Raw genomic sequence first — 19848 nt, forward strand, 5'->3', positions numbered from 1 at the left:
CTTTCAGTCAAGTCATCTGAGAATTCTTGCACGTCTGTTTTGCTTTTACTGCACTTACACAAGATAGACAAAGACCAGACAAATAACTGAATAGAATATGCCGGGCAAGCACTTTAAGTGTTTATGCTATACCTGCTTTCATCTATCTAGAGTCAAACTAAGCTGAAAAATTAAAGTGGCAACTAAAAATAAGCTCTTGATGTCATATACTGTACTAAAATTGTAGAATCTAATTTTAGGAAAAGATGTCACGACATTCAACCAACCAAAGCTATTAATATATCTATGTGCAATCTGATTTTTAAGTCAGTTTTTGAAATGCTATAGCAGTCTTTGATGCTGAAAACAGATCCTGGTCACAGCATACAACAGTAGTGGATATGAACTAACAGCCCCTTATCCTCCCCTCCTGTGGACAGATTTTTGAGAAGAGTAAAAAAGATCGGTTGAAAGTTTTCATGTAGTTCACTGTATATTTCTTATGAATCCTTTTAGCCAGATTGGCAAGCAAATTTATGGATCTGGAGTCTGGATGTGTAATGGAAGCCTCCTTATGCTGCTCTCCATCCACCCCCTTTTACAGTCAGGTGGTTCACACAGCAGTTATGATGCCATTTGTGGGATGGCCACTGCTAAGGATTGGTCTCCCCCCACTCTATATGGATGCAATGGCAGGAGTCTATATATCTTAAAATATAGCTGTTATCAATAAACTTATTTGGGTCATGAGCAGAGAAAGTATATCTGCCATATAGAGAGACAAGGCAGGTGAGGTAATATCTTTTATTGGACCAACTTCGGTTGGTAAGAGAGACAAGCTTTCAAGCTACACAGAGCCCTTCTTATACTCCCAGCATCGCAACAAAATGCAAGGTGGAACCGATTGTTTAGCAAAGAGGTTCTCAAACTGGGGGTTGGGACCCCTCAGGGGGTTGTGAGGCTATTATGTGCGGGGTCGTGAGCTGTCAGCTTCCACCCAAACCTCACTTTGCCTCCAGCATTTATAATGGTGTTAAATATATTAAAAAGTGTTTTTAATTTATGGGGGGGGCACACTCAGAAGCTTGCTATGTGAAAGGGGTCACCAGTACAAAAGTTTGAGAATCACTGGGTTAGCATAAGTAGTTAGCAGCCTTGAATGGTCCCTTACAATATCTGGTAACTGCTTATGCTAAACACTATGTCCCACCTTGCATTTTATTGTGACGTTGGGAGGACCTTTCCCAGAGCTGAAGAAGAGCTGTGTGCGGCTTCAAATCTTGTCTCTCTCACCAACAGAAGTTGGTCCAATAAAAGCGATTACCTCACCCACCTTATCTCTGTAATATCCCTGGACCGACACGGCTACAGCTACACTGCATACATAAAGATATATGTAATATAAACATCGAGGGGCAAATTCTCCCCTATGAGAAAAATTTATGGTGAATAAACCTATTTCTCCAAGGGCAGCTTGAGGTTACCATCATTATCATCAATTATTTGTATTCTTGTTGTGCCTAACAGCCCCAGCCATGGATCAAGCCCTCATTGTACTAGGTTCTGAACAGACACATAACAAAAGGACAGCCCCTTGCCCTGAAGAGCTTACAGCATGTTTTGGGGGCTTATTTTTTTAAAACTCAATATAACGTGCATTCCTGAAAGTACTGCATACCTATCTTCTCTTTATTTCTTATAAAAAGCACTTCAAGCAACACTATCTATCGCTAACAAGTTAAAAAATTATATTTTCCCATGCATTTATTGCAGCACCACCCCTCTGCCTTTGGGCATGACATTTTTAGTGCACATTAGTACTTTCAGAGAAGAAAAGTCTCATGGTCTCAGACTGCCCGTCCTTCAAGATAATTTTACTATAAATTTCCCATATCAATGATACGTATTAGACGCTGCCACAGCATTTGCTTACACATGAAATTCTTTCTACTTGGAAAGGAAATGCATTAGCAAGACTAGTTTTTCCACTACCCCTCAAAAATGAGGCACTGAGAAGTTAAATGATTTGTCCAAGATCACATAAGTAATCAGTGACACAGCCAGAAAAAGAATCAGAATTTCCTGACTCCATGTCCTGTGGGTTTTATCTACAAGACCATCCTGCCTCCTAATTGGCCAGAACCAACTCCAACTGAAGACAGGGGGAGTCTTTCCATAGACTCTGAAGGAAATCAGATTAGGCCCTACTGGACTAATTCTGAGAACTGCTGAACATCCACAAGTCCCATTTCATAAAGGGCTTCCACCTCAGATTTGCAGGCACTCAATAACTCACTCATAAGGTTGCATGTGCAATTCCACTAAGTCTTATCTGTCTTGAAAATCATTTTTTTAAGTGAAAATAATGTGTAGCACACTGTGGAAAGTAACTTCACTTTTTCTTTCAGGCACTATTATAACATGAATACAATCTGCACATGCACTGATCAAAACACTTTACCTTTGTGTTTCTAACTCTTCACTTTCCTGCTTTCCCAGCTCCACACAGATTCTCTAAACCAAAAACTGAAGATAATAACCACTTTGCACTGTTCCTGACAACTTCTGTTTTTTACCTGCACTTCTTCTAAAACCTGACTTGTGCTCTCTGCTTTCCTGTTGCCATGGAGAAGGTCCAGCACATAACCCGCTCTGCCATGAGGAGAGCCTCAACTATTGAGGTGAACCCACAAACACGCCAAAAGCTCCAGGAGCTCTTTATCAATTTTTGTCTTATTTTAATATGCCTCTTGCTTATCTGTATCCTTGTGATGCTTCTCTGAAGTTCCACAGAATCTTTGCTTCCCATTGCACTATCCTATAAGAAAGCCACACCAAAAGGGGAAAAAAAAGAACTAAACAAGAAACTCCCAAGGCAAGAATACCCACGTGAGCAGGTCGAGCAGTTGGACTAAAACAGTCTCGTCAACCACTGCACCATTTTCGTACTAGCCATTGTAAACACATTAAAAAGCACTTCTGTACTGAACAGTGATTTAAAGCCTACTGGTACAAAGCTGTCCATGAGCTAACTTGTTTGTTCACCTTGCTAAGAGGCATCTCATGTGAATGTGGTAAATTTGTGCCTTTTTCATGGAAGTAAGAAAGGGCATGAATTGTGTTATTCAATTAGTGTTTCAGCCAAGTGAACCACAATATTAAAAACAACCACCTCACTCTTTTGGGCCTGCATGCTTTAAAATTTCACTGTAAATCTTTTTAGATATTGGATATATGTATATTAATATCTCATAGAAGCCCAGATCAATCCAAAATGATGCACAGGCACATTTAGATTTGACTGTATTCCAGAAAATTTTCTGTTCCACTTCAAGATGCTACAATGTTATACTGTTAATTGAAATTATTCAACTTGCTCTAATAGTTTATGACTAGAATCCTGAAAAATGAAGTAGAAGCTATTTTAAAGAAAGCTTTTCCCAGATATAAATTGTCTTTTTCTTTTTTCCTATTTAAGGAAGGGGTTTAGGTCTGATTAATGGGAAGAAAAGTAATGCCAAAACTTCAATTCTGTCTGGTATCTTTTCACATGACTTGTGACTCAGTTTTAAAAAGATATGTCTATTGAAACAAACAGGCATTTGCAGAGAAAGTTTTAATTTGTTTTTCAAGGTATATCAAGAACCAACCACCCTGGTAAGAGAACAGTATTCACTCATTGCGTTCAATTGGCTAACTGGATGTTAGAAGCCAAAAGTGTGCCTTGAGTAGGCTTGGCAATTGTCTAATCACACAAACCCACACACCCCTGCCCCGCCCCTTCTCCGAGGCCCTGTCCTGCTCTCTCCATTTCCCCACTCCCTCTGTCACTCGCTCTCCCCCACCCTCACTCACTTTCATTGGGCTGGGGCAGGGAGTTGGGATGTGGGAGGGGATGCTGGCTCTGGGCTGGGGCCAAGGGTTTTGGAGTGTGGAAGGGAGCTCCGGGATGAGCCTGGGGCAGGCGGCTGGGGTGCAGGGTACCACCTCTGGAAGGGAGTTTGGGTGCAGGAAGGGGCTCAGGCATGTGGCAGGGGATGGGGGGGGGATGCAAGCTCCAGCCAGGCGGCGCTTACCTCGGGCAGCTCCCAGGCGGTGGCTCAGTGGGACTAAGGCAGGCTCCCTGCCTGCCCTGGCCCCACGCCGCTCCCGAAAGTGTCCAGCATGTCCCTGTGGCACCAGGGGAGGGCAGGGGTCTCTGCGCACTGCCCGCGCCCCGAGCGCCAACTCCACAGATCCCATTGGTCATGAAGTGTGGCCAATGGGAGCGACGGGGGTGGAGCCTGCCTGAGCCCTGCTGCACCACCGACCGGGATCTGCCTGGAGGTAAGCAAGGTCAGGGGGTCCGCACCCTGGCCCCTCTGTGCGCTGCTCCCGGAAGTGGCCAGCACATCCCTGCTGCCCCCCACGCACTGCCTCTGCCTGCAGGCACCGCCCCCGCAGCTCCCTTTGGCCACCATTCCTGACCAATGGGAGCTGTGGAGTTGGAGCTCGGGGCATGGGCAGCACACAGAAACCCTTCCCGCCCCCGCAGGATCATGCCGGCCACTTCCAGGAGCAGCGTGGGGCCAGGGCAGGCAAGGAGCCTGCATTATCCCCCCTGTGCCGCCGTACTCTTAGCACCTAAAATCTCCCGGTTTGGCTTCTACTTTGGAGATAGAGCCTTGACCGGGAGACTCCCAGCCAAACCAGGAGGGTTGGCAACCCTAGCCTTGAGATCTCAACATCCTTTTGTTTTACATAGCTTTAACAACAGATTATTATCTACCACACTTTACATATACCATAATTTGCACTAAGAAATGTAATTTACTTTACATTAGGAAAACTGAATACAGGAAATTCAGCATTTATCTATGTCAGACTTGCTTTTTTATTTGGTATAATAAAGTAAAAGGTTTGGGGTTTTTTATTCTGCAGTTAGGTCATTCCCATTATTCTAACCAAACTTACCCAAGCTGGATACAGTACAAGGAAAAATACTGCTTTTCTTTTAAAGATAACTCACTGCTTATCCAAACCCTTTCTATTTGAGGCAGCTCATCAAGATAGTATTTGAACCAAATTGACCTTCTAGTGAGATCAAAGTGGTCAGAAATAGGTCAGAAAAACACAACATAGGCCTGCTCCCAGCTAGCTGATGACTAGGAATGTGTTTCTAATGTGATTGTCTAGAACAGTGGTCGACAACCTTTCAGAAGTGGTGAGCCGAGTCTTCATTTATTCACTCTAATTTACGGTCTCATGTGCCAGTAATACATTTTAACGTTTTTAGAAGTCTATAATATATAACTAAACTATTGTTGTATGTAAAGTAAATAAGGTTTTTAAAATGTTTAAGAAGCTTTATTTAAAAATTAAATTAAAATGCAGAGCCCCCCGGACCAGTAGCCAGGACCCGGGCAGTGTGAGTGCCACTGAAAATCAGCTTGCGTGCCGCCTTCAGCATGCGTGCCATAGGTTGCCTACCCCTGGTCTAGAATGAAAAGCTACCCATTTGTCATTATGTTGTATATTTTCTACCATGCCTTTTCCCAGGGAAGGTATATTTTGCAGGCATCAAGAACAAAATAAAGCAGTGGTTCTCAAACTGGTCCCTGGATCATGGCAGTTTATGGAGCTCTTGCTAATGGTCTGCAGAGAGCTCGCAGTTCATACAGTGCTAGCTCTTCTTGTTTCCAGCAGCCAAAACACACAAATAAATATTTTCCCAGTACCAGTTTTGCAAAGGGACATTGTGCGATTGCAAAGGAGGTGGCCCACACTAGCCTGGACAGGAAGGGAAGCAGTTTGCACAATTACCTTAATAAATAGGTCACACAATAAAAAAGTTTGAGAACTTCTGAATTAGAGAATTTATTGATCTCTCAAGTGCAAAATCTTCAATTGAAGTCTATTTGATTCAGCAAGACTTTGAAATACTGAAGTTAAATATCAGTTTCATACTGAAAGTCACTAGAAATTGACAAGGATTATTATGGATTAGATTACAGTTCCCCTCCCCACTTTTTGCCTATCTTTAAATGCTGCTGGAATAGATCTTCTGAATAAAAGGGAGGAAAAACAAGAATCTAGGGTACCAGCCAAAAAGCATTCATTTTTCAAGGGCTCTATTCTACTGTATTCTGTGTGTGCAACTTCTATTTGATGTCAAAGGGAGTTTCATGCAAACACCAAAGGAGAATAATTTGCCCCAGGAATTAAGGTTACAAGAGCAGGGGTTGATGACAGTGAAAATATGGGAAGTCAAAGAGAATGAGGAACTAGCCAAATATTTGGTGTGGTGGAAACCACCATACCCATATTAAGGTGATGCCCTACCTAGGTAAAGCAGATAGACACATACGGCAGCAAAAGGACAGAATAAAGTTGGTAACTACAGGCAATAAAAAGATAGCTACTATACATTGGCCAATTCAGGCATTGATGGATTTTACTATCCTTCAACTCCCTTTGTTTTGAAAGACAATAGTTAATACTGCCTCTTGCATCTCAAGCACATATTAGAATCCTGAATGCACCATTGAAGACTGGTAAAATAATCCCTATAAAAAAGGTGTTTATAAATACCAGGTTCACATAAAACATGTGTCTCCCCTCAGCCTAGTCCCTCTGTTATAACCAAGCATGAATGCCTTATTTTTAGTGAAATTGTAAATGTAGTGGAGTACAATTTGAAACAAATACCCTTATAATTCTTGTTTGCAAAAACTGTTACTGTTATTTAAAAATGGTTTATTGAAATGTCTAGGTAGAATTTCAATTAATTTAAAAACAAAGATGTGCTATCACATACAATTTAATGTGACTATAAGAATATTATTCATAATTACAATGTTTAAGTGATCTCATGATCTATTCCACATCTTTCAATCCTGCCCCACAAACTCATGAGAGGATTCTAGTAACTGTACAATAACTATTTAAAAGATCTGCCGGTAACATGTTGGGATGTCCCTGAAGAAGAAGTGGGAAAAGCCAAAGCTACAAGCCTTTTTAAAGGTTTTTGGATATAGGGTTTCCAGTTTTAATTTGCCTTGGTGGAATTTAAAATATATATATATATATATAAATAAATATAAATAAAATTAAAAATACCCAACATTTAACAGTACTGAAAAAATTCTTGAAGGCAAACCCTGGTACAAATAGAATTTTCCTCATACAAATGAAACAGTCAAAAAACCTTAAACAAGAAAAAATGAATTTAAGAAACTGGAAACACTATTAACATTTTGCAACAATGTAAGTCTATAGTGTATACTACACGATTACATTTGTGTCTTGGGATTCTGTTGATATGAAGAAAATAGGATAACATTTCTATCATACTTTATACCGTAAATATCAGTGGAATCCAAAGATAAATAAAACCTTTTTGCAAATTTGGGTACATAATATTCTTTGTATAGTTATCTGATCTTTAAAATAAAGATTTTATTGTACTTCTATTTATTAAAAATCAACATTTGAAGATAAAATATTAATACAAAAGTAAAGAATGTTCAAATGAACTCCAGTTTAGAAAGAAGAGTTAATTTTAACTACTTATATAAAGTCATGTGAGAGAACTAAGCAATGTAAAGTTTTTTGATTCTTTGTAATGCTGTTTGTTTTGACTAGTGCTATTTGCTTTCTTTATTATGCCTAAATGGATTTTAAGTAGATTTAATTCACTCAGTGTATACAGGCAATCTAGTGAGTTTAAACTACACTACAGTTCACTCTTTTTATAAGAATAAAAATTCCAAATATCTTAGGTGGCTTTGGATTTGGGAAGTTTTCATTTCTGTATTCAATCAATTGCCGTTGCTTTACTGCACACTACCTAATTTGTTTCTAGTTTATCTTACATATAAATAAGGAGAAACAAATATATAGCAATAATCTTGGATCGGTCCTTCAAAAAAAAAAAAAAAAAAATGTAAATTAAGATTCAGTAACTCCTAACTCTAGCATGACTCCACTATAGTCAGCAGAAGTTCCATCCCAGGAAAGAATTTAGTCAGGATCGGAATTATGCTTTTTTTAAAAACTATTTAGGAAGACTCCCTGTTTATAGTCTTTAGGCCAAATCATCAGCTGGTGTAAACTGATGTTACCATTTTACACCTGCTGAAGGTCTGACCCATTTCAGCATTATCTGTTCTGCTCAGAGCAAGTCTAAACCATGAAGCAGTTAAATCTTGGATAGTTAAAAAGGGCACCAGTACTTTCACCTTTTCTATGCTAGTTCTGCCAGTGGCTATTGTTGCCACCAGGGGAGTCATCAATGGGAAATCTTAGGGATGGGGGGAGCTAATGTGGAAAAGGTCTAAAATGACACTGTTCTTGCAAAGGTGCATAACCACCACTGTCTCACAATGCAGAATAATCCACAGTGCATAGGCTCCACCTACTTGTGGATGCACCAGTATGCACATAGCTATTTACACACACACACACACACACACACACACACACACACACACACAGAATTTGGCCTGAGGCATGTTGGTGCCAGATTCTGATATTCATATTCTCAGTAAATAGTACTAGGGTGATCAGATGTCCTGTTTTTAAAGGGACAGTCTCATTTTTAGGACTTTTTCTTATATAGGCACCTATTACTCCCCACCCTCTGTCCCGTTTTTTCACAGTTGCTATCTGGTCACTCTATATAGTACTTATGAGACTAGTGCTTAATTTAGAAAATGTTTGTAAATGGTCTGAGAAACAATAACCATATTTCTATGTGGTGCTTTGTATCTTCAGTCTGCCCCACCCCTAAAATTTGTAATGGAATTTCATGTTTTTAAAAATGTCATGATACTTTAGCTATGCTGTAGGTAGTAGTGGGACTCTCCAAATAAATAGCTTGTGATTAAAACCAGTAAATTAAAATGCATTTCTTGGGGGCAGAGGAAGGTACATCAACATATTTTCATGCCTATACTGCAAAAACAAAGTATAATGGCATACGTATAGAGACTTTTGTCAAGATCAGTGTTCTCATTAACAATCACCTAAGGTATTTTTAATGGTTTAAACGAGGCTCAAACATTTCTTTTTAATATCCGGACCATAACTCTTAGACAGACTTTATTTTATAAAAATCAGATATGCTATTTTTAAAAAGGTACAAAAATGCCAAAGAAAGGTACTAGTTTTAGGTATTTGACAACCATAAACAATCCCTCTTCCCCTCCCCCCCGCTTCACCCCCTCTTACAAAAAAACCCCTGGCTTGCTATCTAAATGAAGTTTTGGCAGCATTTTACATAGTGTTGAGCAGTCCTATTTGTTTATGTTTTGTTTTTACAATTGCTAAGTTATTAAATTTTTAAATAAACTATTGCGTATATGTTTATTAAAAGCAGTAAAGATGTAGCCTGTGCCAACTCAAACTAGGCTCTTAATAAGGCTTTTGCAAGGTTGCAATAAATCTTACATAACACATCGTTGGCAAAAATAAGAGGGTGTTGCTCGCTGTGCCACACAATGCTGAAAACCTTAGAAGGGAAGGAAATTTCCTATTTGCAAAGATGCATTTGACCCATGTTAGGAAATGTTACACTTTTTGAAACTTTAGTGTTCTTCCAAAAAGTTTTCAGCTGCCAGTTTTTGAAATGTAATAGGTCTTAACAGAAGTTTCAGCCCTATATTATTACCCGTACATTCCATAAGTGACCTTGACAAGAGCTTTGCCTGGACAGCACCACCAGTTTTTTTGTTTTTAAATAAAATTGCTACATAATCCCCATTTCTTTTACTATGGATCTGTTCCTTAGAAGAGCAGTAGCAACATAGGAGATATCAGTAAGTCAAACAAGTTATCTTTCCAAACTAGCTGCTCTTGGCAGAAAGTAGAGGATTAACATTAGCGGTCATAAGAGTTTAAGTTATTAGTTATTGTGAACAAACAATTTTCTCTTAGGTGGCAGAAACTGAGGACAGGTAGAAAACTGAGAACAGGATGAAATACATGCGAATCCCAATTCCTTACTACTGCAACTGAACCAGCAGCAGCTACAATCAAGAATTCAGTTGCAAGCACAAGAGGTCAGACTAGTGCAGAGTATGGATCTTGCTAACAACAGAGGCCTCAACTTGCTACTCAATTTCCTGCTTATTGTTATGGTTCTGGTGCTCATGTTTATCCTTGTGAAACTCATGTGAATCTCCTTGAGGTTCTGCTTTTTTTTGCAATGATAACTTAACACAACATGTAAAGATTGCATAAGCTAGAAAAGTGTCTATAAAGTATATGAATATTACATGCTCATGTATCTACTCTACAGCAAAATATCTTAAAAGCAAAACAATCAACATATTTGCCAAAGGCTAAGAGGAGTGTATAATTCCATGCTGGCGACAAAAGGACACTGTATCTAAGCATACACAGTACTCTTGCCACTGGTATAATAAACTGATTACTTGTATTTAAACAACTAAGAATCAAAGGCAGAAGTCTTCTAGGAGTACAATCTCTGCAAAGAGGATAACAGAAATAACAAAAATGGAATCTTCATAGAGCAGCCTCTCTGAAGAAAACTGAAACACAGGCCTGAAAAGGACAAGAGAGATGCCTAAAGCTGATTGATGGCAAGTATCAGATTACGTATGGAAAAGAAAAACAAAAATGTTGTTGTGGCTATTCAAAAGCCAATCCCACCATCTGGTTACAGGATTTGTCATGCATGTTCAAATATAAAAAATTATTAACTGCAGCTTTTTAAAAGGCGTACCATCCACTGCAGCATTTGAAGGGGAGGAAAAAAAAAAAAACCCTCAGCAAGCAGTTCTATTATGCATCAGTATTGAAAGAATTACACCAATCACCAGCTGTTAAGCTTAAAATTTTGAGCAGTAACAAGGTAATATAAAATAGAGAATGCTATCAAGTCTCACTCTACTTCAGTCTCTCTGAAGTTTGCTGAAAGTCTCACGCAATAGTAGATGGGACGGCCTGGATACTTACAATTAAAGCTTCTCACTGTTGTCTACAAACGAAGTATGTGCAATAAATATCTAAACAGCCTTTCCAAAAATCAAAAAGACATATATAGCAACAAGCTGTAAAGTCAATAGCTATTCTATGTTGATACACTATTGTCAATTTCTGTATCGATTGTCAATGTATGTTTCAAAGAGGAAAAGTTACCCAGCTACTTCATTATAAACACTTTATCACCTTTTGTTTGATATTTTGGAGGATATTCTGCTTTTATAAAATGTCTGTACATTCATATACGAGGGATCTAAATTATAGCAATGGGTTCGTTTAATGTTTTGATTAACCCGTTTAGAGCCTCACTGAGTAGGCATATTACCACAATATGAAGTATACCAAATCCAAACATACAAACTAATCCAAAGCCCACTGCAGTCAAAAGGAACGACCATGCTATAATTTTCTAACGACATGCCTATTCACAGATATGCTGCATATATCGCTTTAGAATGTATTGTGTATATATAAACAACTACAGCTATCTAAGAGTTTGTATCAAAAGAGACAATTTGAAAAAAAGGAAAAACGGTGACTCTATGGGTTGTATTTATATTTCACTTTTTATCCCAAATCACTTTACAAACGAAGCATACAAGAATCTCACCACCCTCCACTAATGCGTAGCTACCTCTGGGGAGGAATGAAACAACTGTTTATCAACCAAGCAGTGACACTACACAAGTTTGAGACAGACAGTAAAACATACAGCTTTAACTAGACAGAATATAAATTTGTATGAGCTACTGGGAGTAACATGTCTTCTGCAGCAAACAGAGGCATAATATTTTTACTGATCAAAAATGGTCAAGATTGGATTTACACATCAGCCATCAACATGTATTGAAAACCAGTCCCACATACTTATTGTATTAAGATGAAGCCCTAGTTGTCAAATCCCAAGACCACCAACTTCACAATGAACAGAATATAAAAAGCAACTTCAGTGAGGCACAACAATGAATATTAATTAAACTAAAAGTGACTGCAGTTTTTAGCATGAAAAATTCTCTGAAAATACCATTTAATTAAAAATGAAATTTTCTGTGGGGAAATGTTGATTTTGAGAAAAGATTTCAATTTTTTGATCAGGTGGGACCAAAGTAAAAATATTATGAGTTGACATTTCAAAATGAAACTATTTCTTCATTTCAAAATGTCAATTTGAAGAGAATGGTATCATTTCAACATGTCAGATTGTTTTGCTCACAAATGTAGACATTTAGTTGAATATTTCCAATTCACAAGTTGAAATATTTTGATTTACAAAATGTTTTGATATTTTGACTTTCCATTCTGATTTGGAATGCAAACTAATTTTGAATTGTCTAAATTTTCCAAGAGACTAAAAAATCATCTCCCAAACAGCTCTAATATTAACCTATGCATGCTTTATAGAGAGGAGGGCTAAGCACCTCGTTAATGGCAAAAAGACAAATTAAGGGGAAAGCCAGACTACTAAGTAACTTCCATCCAGCACAGATGTTGCCTCCCAGATGAACTGGTGCAGTATACTAAACTCAAGTGTAATCGCGGTATGAAACAAAACAAAACAAAACACACACACACACACACACACACACACACAATGAGAGCACTGGGGGTGGTGGTAGGATGCGTGGTGAGGACATGGGCCTGGCGTCAACACAGGGCCAGCTTCACTCCACACAGCCGCCCTGGGGCCAGTCCCAGTTTACTCAAGGTAGTGAGACCCCACCCAGGAAATGGTGGGGGGGAAGGGTGCTCCACTCATCATGCAAACCCAGCTGCTCAGATTGGGGAGAAGGCCAGCATGAGCCAGCACCCGACACTGCCCCCCTTAGTGCCTGGAGAACCAACCCCTCCCCAGAGTTCCCTTTGGGCCGCTGTAGCTCTGACCTCTTCGTGCCGTGATGGGGCCAGGAATGGTAGTACCATGATGCAGGACTCAGCCTACGGAGCTGCATGTGGTTTCTTGTGCAAAGGAGCAAACATGGCTCCTCCAGTTATTCCTGCAGGATGTTTCTGCATCCTTGGTTTCAAGATTTCTGTGGGGCCAACTGAACCCATGAATCCCTGCTAAAGCCACCCTGGCTTCCACCTATTATAACAATACTAGAGTCAGATGCAAGTCAGGGTAGTCTAAAGAAGCCTCTTTTCACCAAGTATACAAACATACTGTATATTAAAAGAGAAGGAAGATGTTCTTCCAAAGACACCTAGTACATAGTACTAATACACAGGTCTGCAACCTGCTGAAACATTTCTTACTGTATGTTCTCCTGCAGTTTTCAAGACAAAGTATTTTAATTTTAAATCTTATTTCTAGTTGCTGTACAATATTCAGCTCTACATCAACAATATCAAGGTTTGAGAAACTACTATTCACAAATACTCCTAGTCAAACCTTTCACAGCCTTCAGGGGCATATTTCTTCACTCCAAATTTTATGCCCGGCTTCTAGTTAAATCAATGGGAGCCTTGGTCATGCATCTGAGGCTAAAATTTTGCCCTAAAAGGTGCCTAATCCTGCAGCACTTTCCTGTGGAAAAAAGTGACCTAAAAATGGGATTTCTGTGTGCTGGAATATTAGGCATAAGTAGGGAATAACTAAGCGTAATGCCTAATGGCATGGGAATATAGTGTGGATCTTTCTAGCTCACTAAGAAAACGTTAACCTTATGTTTAAAAAAAAATAAAATATCTGCTTCTTGAAGGTCTGTTTATATCTTAGATTAAAGGATTTGATGAGAGACATGCCCTCAAAACAGCACATGTTGGTGAAGACCACCTCAAGAATGCTCCCATGATGTTACTGAGTATCAGAGAAACACTTAAAAGCTAGTAACCTCCCCTGAAATTTGTTTCACAACACATATGTTTAGATATTATAGCCTGAGGTGAACATTTTATAATCTCTTCAGAGTAATATGCATCTCCTTTGAAAATCTAATCTATTGATCCACGTCACTTTTTTTAAAAAACAGTTCCAATATAAAGATGCTTTTCACATAGCCTGAGGTTGAGTACAGAATGTGTTTAATAGACCAACTTTTCTGCACACACTTTCTGATGTAATGTTCAGGGCAAGTTTTCATTGTTCTAGCTACATTCTTAGTCAAAGATAAATTTGGTTATAATTTTGTGTTGTTTTCTTTAGTGTAGAAACAGTGTATGTGGCTTCTTTCTGCCTGCTCTAAAAATCACTGCATTTCAATCAGTACACATACTTCCAAGCAGATGGCACATTTCTTATTGCACTGTTAAAAGATTGTCACCATCAGCAAAAATGGTCTCTAGTGTCATGAAATGAAACTCCTTACTTTGAAAAGGAAAATAAGGTTTACCATCCTGTTATTGTATTGTACACAGTATCACTGCTTTACTATTTTTTTTAATAAAACTAACTTTTAACAAGATTTTTAATTTTTCATAAACAGTAGCGAATCAACTTCAGGAGATTCTGCTGTTTGGACAGTATTCAATATGTAAAATAGCATTACAAATAAATAAATTTTATTGCAGAAACATTTTAAGGTTGTTGCAATAAGATGATTTTAAAACAGCACCAAGTTCTCACTGAAGTGTTAAAAGAAGGAAACTGTTCTCCCTCCTTCGAACACTGCTACATTGCTTCTAAAAGGCTTTGAGCTATTGCAAACGCTCCCCTACCCACATTTCCCCATTCTTCAAGTGTTCCTCATGTGGCCACAACTCGAACCTCTCACTTGAAGGAGACCAGATAGGCTTTGAAACGTGATCTATAGACACCACTCATTAATCAGCTGTTTAAGTGCTTCTGCTGCTGTTAAGCAATGCTCCCACTGTACTCCAAACAACTGTGCACAGTTCCTCAGCATTCCCACCCTGTGCTAGCCACAAGTGTCAGAGTAAGGGCTTGTCTACACTTAGAGCTGTACAGCTGCACTGCTGTAGTGCTTAGTGAAGACACTACCTATGCTGATGGGAGAGCTTCTCCTGTCGGCTTAGGTACTCCACTTCTCTGAGAGGTAGTAGCTATGCCGATGGGAGAAGCCCAACCAACATACATTTGTAGTGTAGACCAGGGCTAAGTAGCTCAGCAATCAAACGCTGGTCTCCTGCATGGCAGTTCAGAACACTTCCCCTAAAGCTACAGCCTGACATAGGGAATTGAATTTTTAAAGAATAGTTGAGAGAAATGGACTCCAAAAAAAAACAAACCTACAAAACTGGGAATTTAAAAGACAACAAAGTTTTAAACAAAATCTTGTCTTAGATTTGTTACAATCTTGAAAATCTGAAAAGCAGAAGCATCAGTGAGCTTAGCCAAAGAGATAACTATTGTTTGTGTTCCCTGTGCTCGTTCTGTCCTTGAACACAAATTATTCTGAGCTGTGTTTACATCAGTATTTGCAGACATGCATATAAATGGATATATTTTGAAATAATAATTGTAATGTATGTAATGCTTTATTTTTGTTAAACAGTGTTAAATTTTCCCTTCACACAAAATAGAGGGGGACAATCTTGAATGCTTACATTTTTTAGAAAAATAGAAGGGATTAGAAAGGGATAACATCAATATTAATAATCTGTGTGTGGTTTATAAATGAGTATATTATTAGGTACATTTATGAAGTAACCAATCTTGACGTATGTGAGGGTCATTGTCTACTATGAATCTGTTTCAAATCAAAAGGAAATGGAGTTTCCTTATAAATCAGTTCAGATTATAAAGTCAATTCAAGCATATATCACACCATTTCAACGGAAGGTTCTCTTAAAATGACACAAAAATGTGACTAGATGTACCCTATATATTATACAGGTGCAAAAAGTATAGATGCTGCTCTCATATAGCTTGGGTAAATTGTCTGGTATAATTTATAGCTGCTGGCGGTTAATTAACTGGAGCACACTTTGCTGGCACTCAGATAATAATGAAGCTCTAGTGCAGTCAGTATTTCATTAAATTATACAAACAGCTTAAACGTTTAAAAACCAACAATAGCACTGGGTGAGAAGAATACTTCCCCCACCTGAAACATTTAATAGAAATACGCTCGATGCTGTGTCTCTTACTGCCCACCTGATGGCAGCAAACACCTAATTTCTATTCTTACCTGCATCGGGTGCTCATTTCCCCTTGTAAGATCTTCAAGCTGCTGCAGTTGCCAAGCTGCCAAACCATATGACTCCTCAGCAGTCCTACAGTCCAGAGGATTTGCATGCAACTGTTCTGTAAGCCACATCTGAGTCCTCACTGAGGGCTGAATGGGTACTCCGTTCATAGCCTGCTGTCCCAGTGTTGCATATTTGTGCCCAAAAGCCTCACAGCTGGCTGAGTTGGGCTTGCTTTCAGGTAAGGCACTGTAGGTCATGTCAAAGACATGTCTCCTATTGGAGGCGTCTGAAACACCAAAGTCTTCTTTGCTGCAACTTTCAAATTTGTATTTGCAATCCAGCGTAGAAGATCGTTTTTTCCCAGTTTCTTTGTCCTCAACTTTTAGCAACTCCATGCTATTATGCAAACAACTCGGCCCATTTGTTCTTAATTGTGGTGACATGGTCTTGTCTCTTCCTGATCTGTCAGTACTAGCCCTGGAGTCCCCTGAAAGGACACTTTCATCCTGACTGCAGCTATCTGGTGTGCTGAGTTTAGACAAGGATGACCATTTCCTTACAGGCCTCACATCCTTCATGTCAAGAGAGTGGTCCACTATGCCCAGATTTCGACTTCCTCCTGACCGTAAAAGGTTTGTACTCCATTGTGAGCAGTCAGACTTCAGAGCTTCCCTGTGTTTGGAAAGTGAAGAGCTGGCATTTGACGGCATCACATGGGCAGTGGGAATAGAGACCAGTGATCGGCTGGGCTTAAACAAGGAAGTACCACTTGACGTTGAATGATCTAGGAAAAAGATTTATCAAGTAAATAAACGTAACACAAGCTCTGCCAGCAATACTGATCACATGTCAAACTCAGGACGAAATGCTAAAGCAGCAGGCATATCCTCTAGTAAATTCATAATGGGACACAGTCATATTAAAAACACATTCCATGACACAGAGTTATTAGAACTGATAAATATGAAACCCATCAAAAATAACATGTTTCCTTTCTGCGGATGTTGCACAGCTAGGACAATGAAAATGGTGTAGACTGGCCAATTTCACTACTATTTTTTCTTTTGGGTTGCCAATGTTGCAGGGGAATGTTTCCATCTAAACAACGCTGTCATAAAGTTGCCAAGATTTCTATTTAGGCTATGTCTACACTAGAGATATTACAGCGGCACAACTGTACCAATGCAGCTGTGCCACTGTAAGATCTCTTGTATAGCCGCTCTATGCTGACAGGAAAGAGCTTTCCCGTCAACATAATTAAACCACTCCAGATGAGCAGCAGTAGCTACGTCGGTGAGAGAGCTTCTGACATACCGCTGTGTACACTACCACTTATGCCAGCAAAACTTATGTCGCTCAGGGGTGGGTTTTTTTTCCCCCACGCCCCTGAGCGACATAAGTTTTGCCAACATAAGTGGTAGTGTAGGCATGGCCCTAAATGCGGGAAAAATATTTTTTGATAGTTTGTATATTATGGAGATATCAGTAGCAACTCTATAGTTAAGACTGTGTTGAAATTTTTAACTAAAGGAGGTTTAAAAATTCCCTCATCCACATATTAATCATATTTAGTCTCCAAATATGAAATAATAAATTTTCAAGGAAAATTAATTTCTATGCATTATATTGTTTGTAATATATTTATTAAATTTTGCAGAGGAAACAATTTGAAGTGCTCCCTTTTTGAAGTGCGCATTTTTTTGGTTCCTCTAGTTAAACAATCACAGTCACCACAAATTCTAAATTTCTCTCTCTTTCTGAACCTCATACATACAGGCAATGTATCGGAAATAAGCCCCTTTTAACATTTTAAAATTAAACCACAAACAATTATTCCCTTTATTTAGGTTAAAATAATTGAGTTATGCCAAGATTCTGCAATGAAACAGCCAAGTTCTGTTAGCTACTGCCATTCTCTCACACGGTCAACTGTCCCAGATTCACCAGACATCCCGTGGAGACAAGGAAGCAGGCTGCTCAGCAAAAGAGCTGTGCATGTGTGTACACGCACACTATGGAGGAGAAAATGGAGCTGTAAAGGATCAGTGATGCTGTGAAGGTCAAGTTCAATGTCCATATAACATGTTGTACCACATGCTTAACACTGAGCATCAGGGACGTGCACAGGCTGGGGCAAGCAGGGGCACAGTCCTCCACCCCCGTAATAGGTGGGAGCACAGAACTCCTCTGGCCCCAGAGGGAGAGCAAGCTCCTCCAGCCCCAGGGCTGGGGGGGACACCTGTCTCCCAAGTTTTGTACCGCAGTGCATGCCCAAGCAGAGCTCTTAGCTGCAGCCGATGCTGTGAAGGTCAAGTTCAATGTCCATATAACATGTTGTACCACATGCTTAACACTGAGCATCAGGGACGTGCACAGGCTGGGGCAAGCAGGGGCACAGTCCCTCCACCCCCGTAATAGGTGGGAGCGAAGAACTCCTCTGGCCCCAGAGGGAGAGCAAGCTCCTCCAGCCCCAGGGCTGGGGGGACACCTGTCTCCCAAGTTTTGTACCGCAGTGCATGCCCAAGCAGAGCTCTTAGCTGCAGCACTGGGCAGCCAGATCCCTCCCCTCTGCCAGGAGCCTGCATTCTCCGGAGTTCACCCACCCCACCCTCTTTTCTGCCTCCACCAATTAGCAGCTAAGATGACAATCCTCCTAACCAACAGTAGTGTGGCAGTGAGCAGAGCCCCTAGTAGAGCAGGCAACAAAGAGATTGGTCGGGGGGGAGGGAGAGGGGGGACCGGTACCCCTGCAGGGTTGAGTAGGGGTTCGGAGCTCCTCCGGCCCTGGGGTTGCGGGGGGCAGAACAGAACATTTCACCCCAAAGGGGGTCAAATTTTTATTCCTGCGCATGCCCCTGCTCTGTGTGCGCGCACACACACACACACACACACACACACACACACACACACACACACACACACAGAAATTTCTACATAAAAACAAATACTGACACCAAATACCCATTGAGGAAATCTTCCGTAAACATTACAGGAAAAAAAATGTATTGCAGCCACCATTTGCAATATGGCACTACATTTTGTTTATTACCCACACAAAACCACATATAGATCTGCATACAGCATAATTTAGGGAGGCCACACCAAGCCTAAACAAATATTCAAGACATAACTACAGTGTGAGATACCCATTAGCTGTTTCTGAAGATGCTCAGGCTCTGCGTGGTAAAAGGAAGGCAGCAGAGACTGAGAAGGAGAACTGATTGATAGAGTGTACATGAGGTAGTGAATAACTTAACTAAGTGTTTCCTTGCTTTTTACAGTTTGAGTTGGCAGGCTATACAGTTTAGCCAACTTCACTCTAAAGTTAAGTGGAGTTTTTTCTAAGGGGGTTACAGTGTGTGTATGTATATATATATATATATTTAAACAGGTATCTATACAATGAAAGGATCATACTGTCACTTTCTTGCACTTATCCCGGCATCTCCAACCCCAAGCGGAAATATCAAAATGTTCACAGAGGACATCAGGGAGGCGCTGTTCAGAGAGACTGGTAAGTGAAAACAACAGAGGTGAGGCAGAGGTTACTGAGATCTGATTGACAGCTCTCCCATAGTCAGCAACTGCTGCTTAGCATCATAGCCTGTAGACAATCAGAAGTAAGCAGCAAATCCTCTCACCAGCTTCCATTAAGTCACATGGCTCAACCTTAGCCATGCTCTCACGTTGTTCCACACTGTAAGCTCATTAAAGCATTATTACTTACTCAACCATCTGCAAATTAAACCCCATAAGACTTTTTGGTTAAATTTTTGACAAAAAAAGGAAGTCTTC

The 19848-nt window shown here is 39.9% G+C and overlaps 2 protein-coding genes across 9 annotated transcripts in view; one reads left to right on the forward strand and one right to left on the reverse strand.

Moving 5' to 3' along the window:
• CEP85L (centrosomal protein 85 like) overlaps positions 1-19848 on the reverse strand; it is a 193651-nt gene that overhangs the window by 98981 nt on the left and 74822 nt on the right. For all 4 annotated transcript variants that reach the window (XM_008175924.4, XM_042847658.2, XM_042847659.2 and 1 more), the window contains one exon: positions 16053-16837. In XM_008175924.4, coding sequence (XP_008174146.3) covers positions 16053-16837 — 785 coding nt within the window. The remainder of the gene's footprint in view (positions 1-16052; positions 16838-19848) is intronic.
• Positions 1-19848, forward strand: part of PLN (phospholamban) — a 40776-nt gene that overhangs the window by 7115 nt on the left and 13813 nt on the right. For 2 of the 5 annotated variants that reach the window (XR_010599594.1, XR_010599595.1), the window contains exon 3: positions 9895-19567. Coding sequence is in view for 1 of the 5 variants with exons in the window: in XM_005280157.4 (XP_005280214.1) it covers positions 2604-2762 (159 nt within the window). In the remaining 4 variants the exon portion in view is untranslated. Of the gene's footprint in view, positions 1-2478; positions 2969-3612; positions 3637-9894; positions 19568-19848 lie in introns of those variants that run through there. The other 3 variants (XR_006173813.2, XR_254680.5, XM_005280157.4) reach the window with 3 other exon arrangements.

The sequence above is a fragment of the Chrysemys picta genome, chromosome 3 (assembly GCF_011386835.1).
Source record: "Chrysemys picta bellii isolate R12L10 chromosome 3, ASM1138683v2, whole genome shotgun sequence".
NCBI classification, from domain to species: domain Eukaryota; kingdom Metazoa; phylum Chordata; order Testudines; family Emydidae; genus Chrysemys; species Chrysemys picta.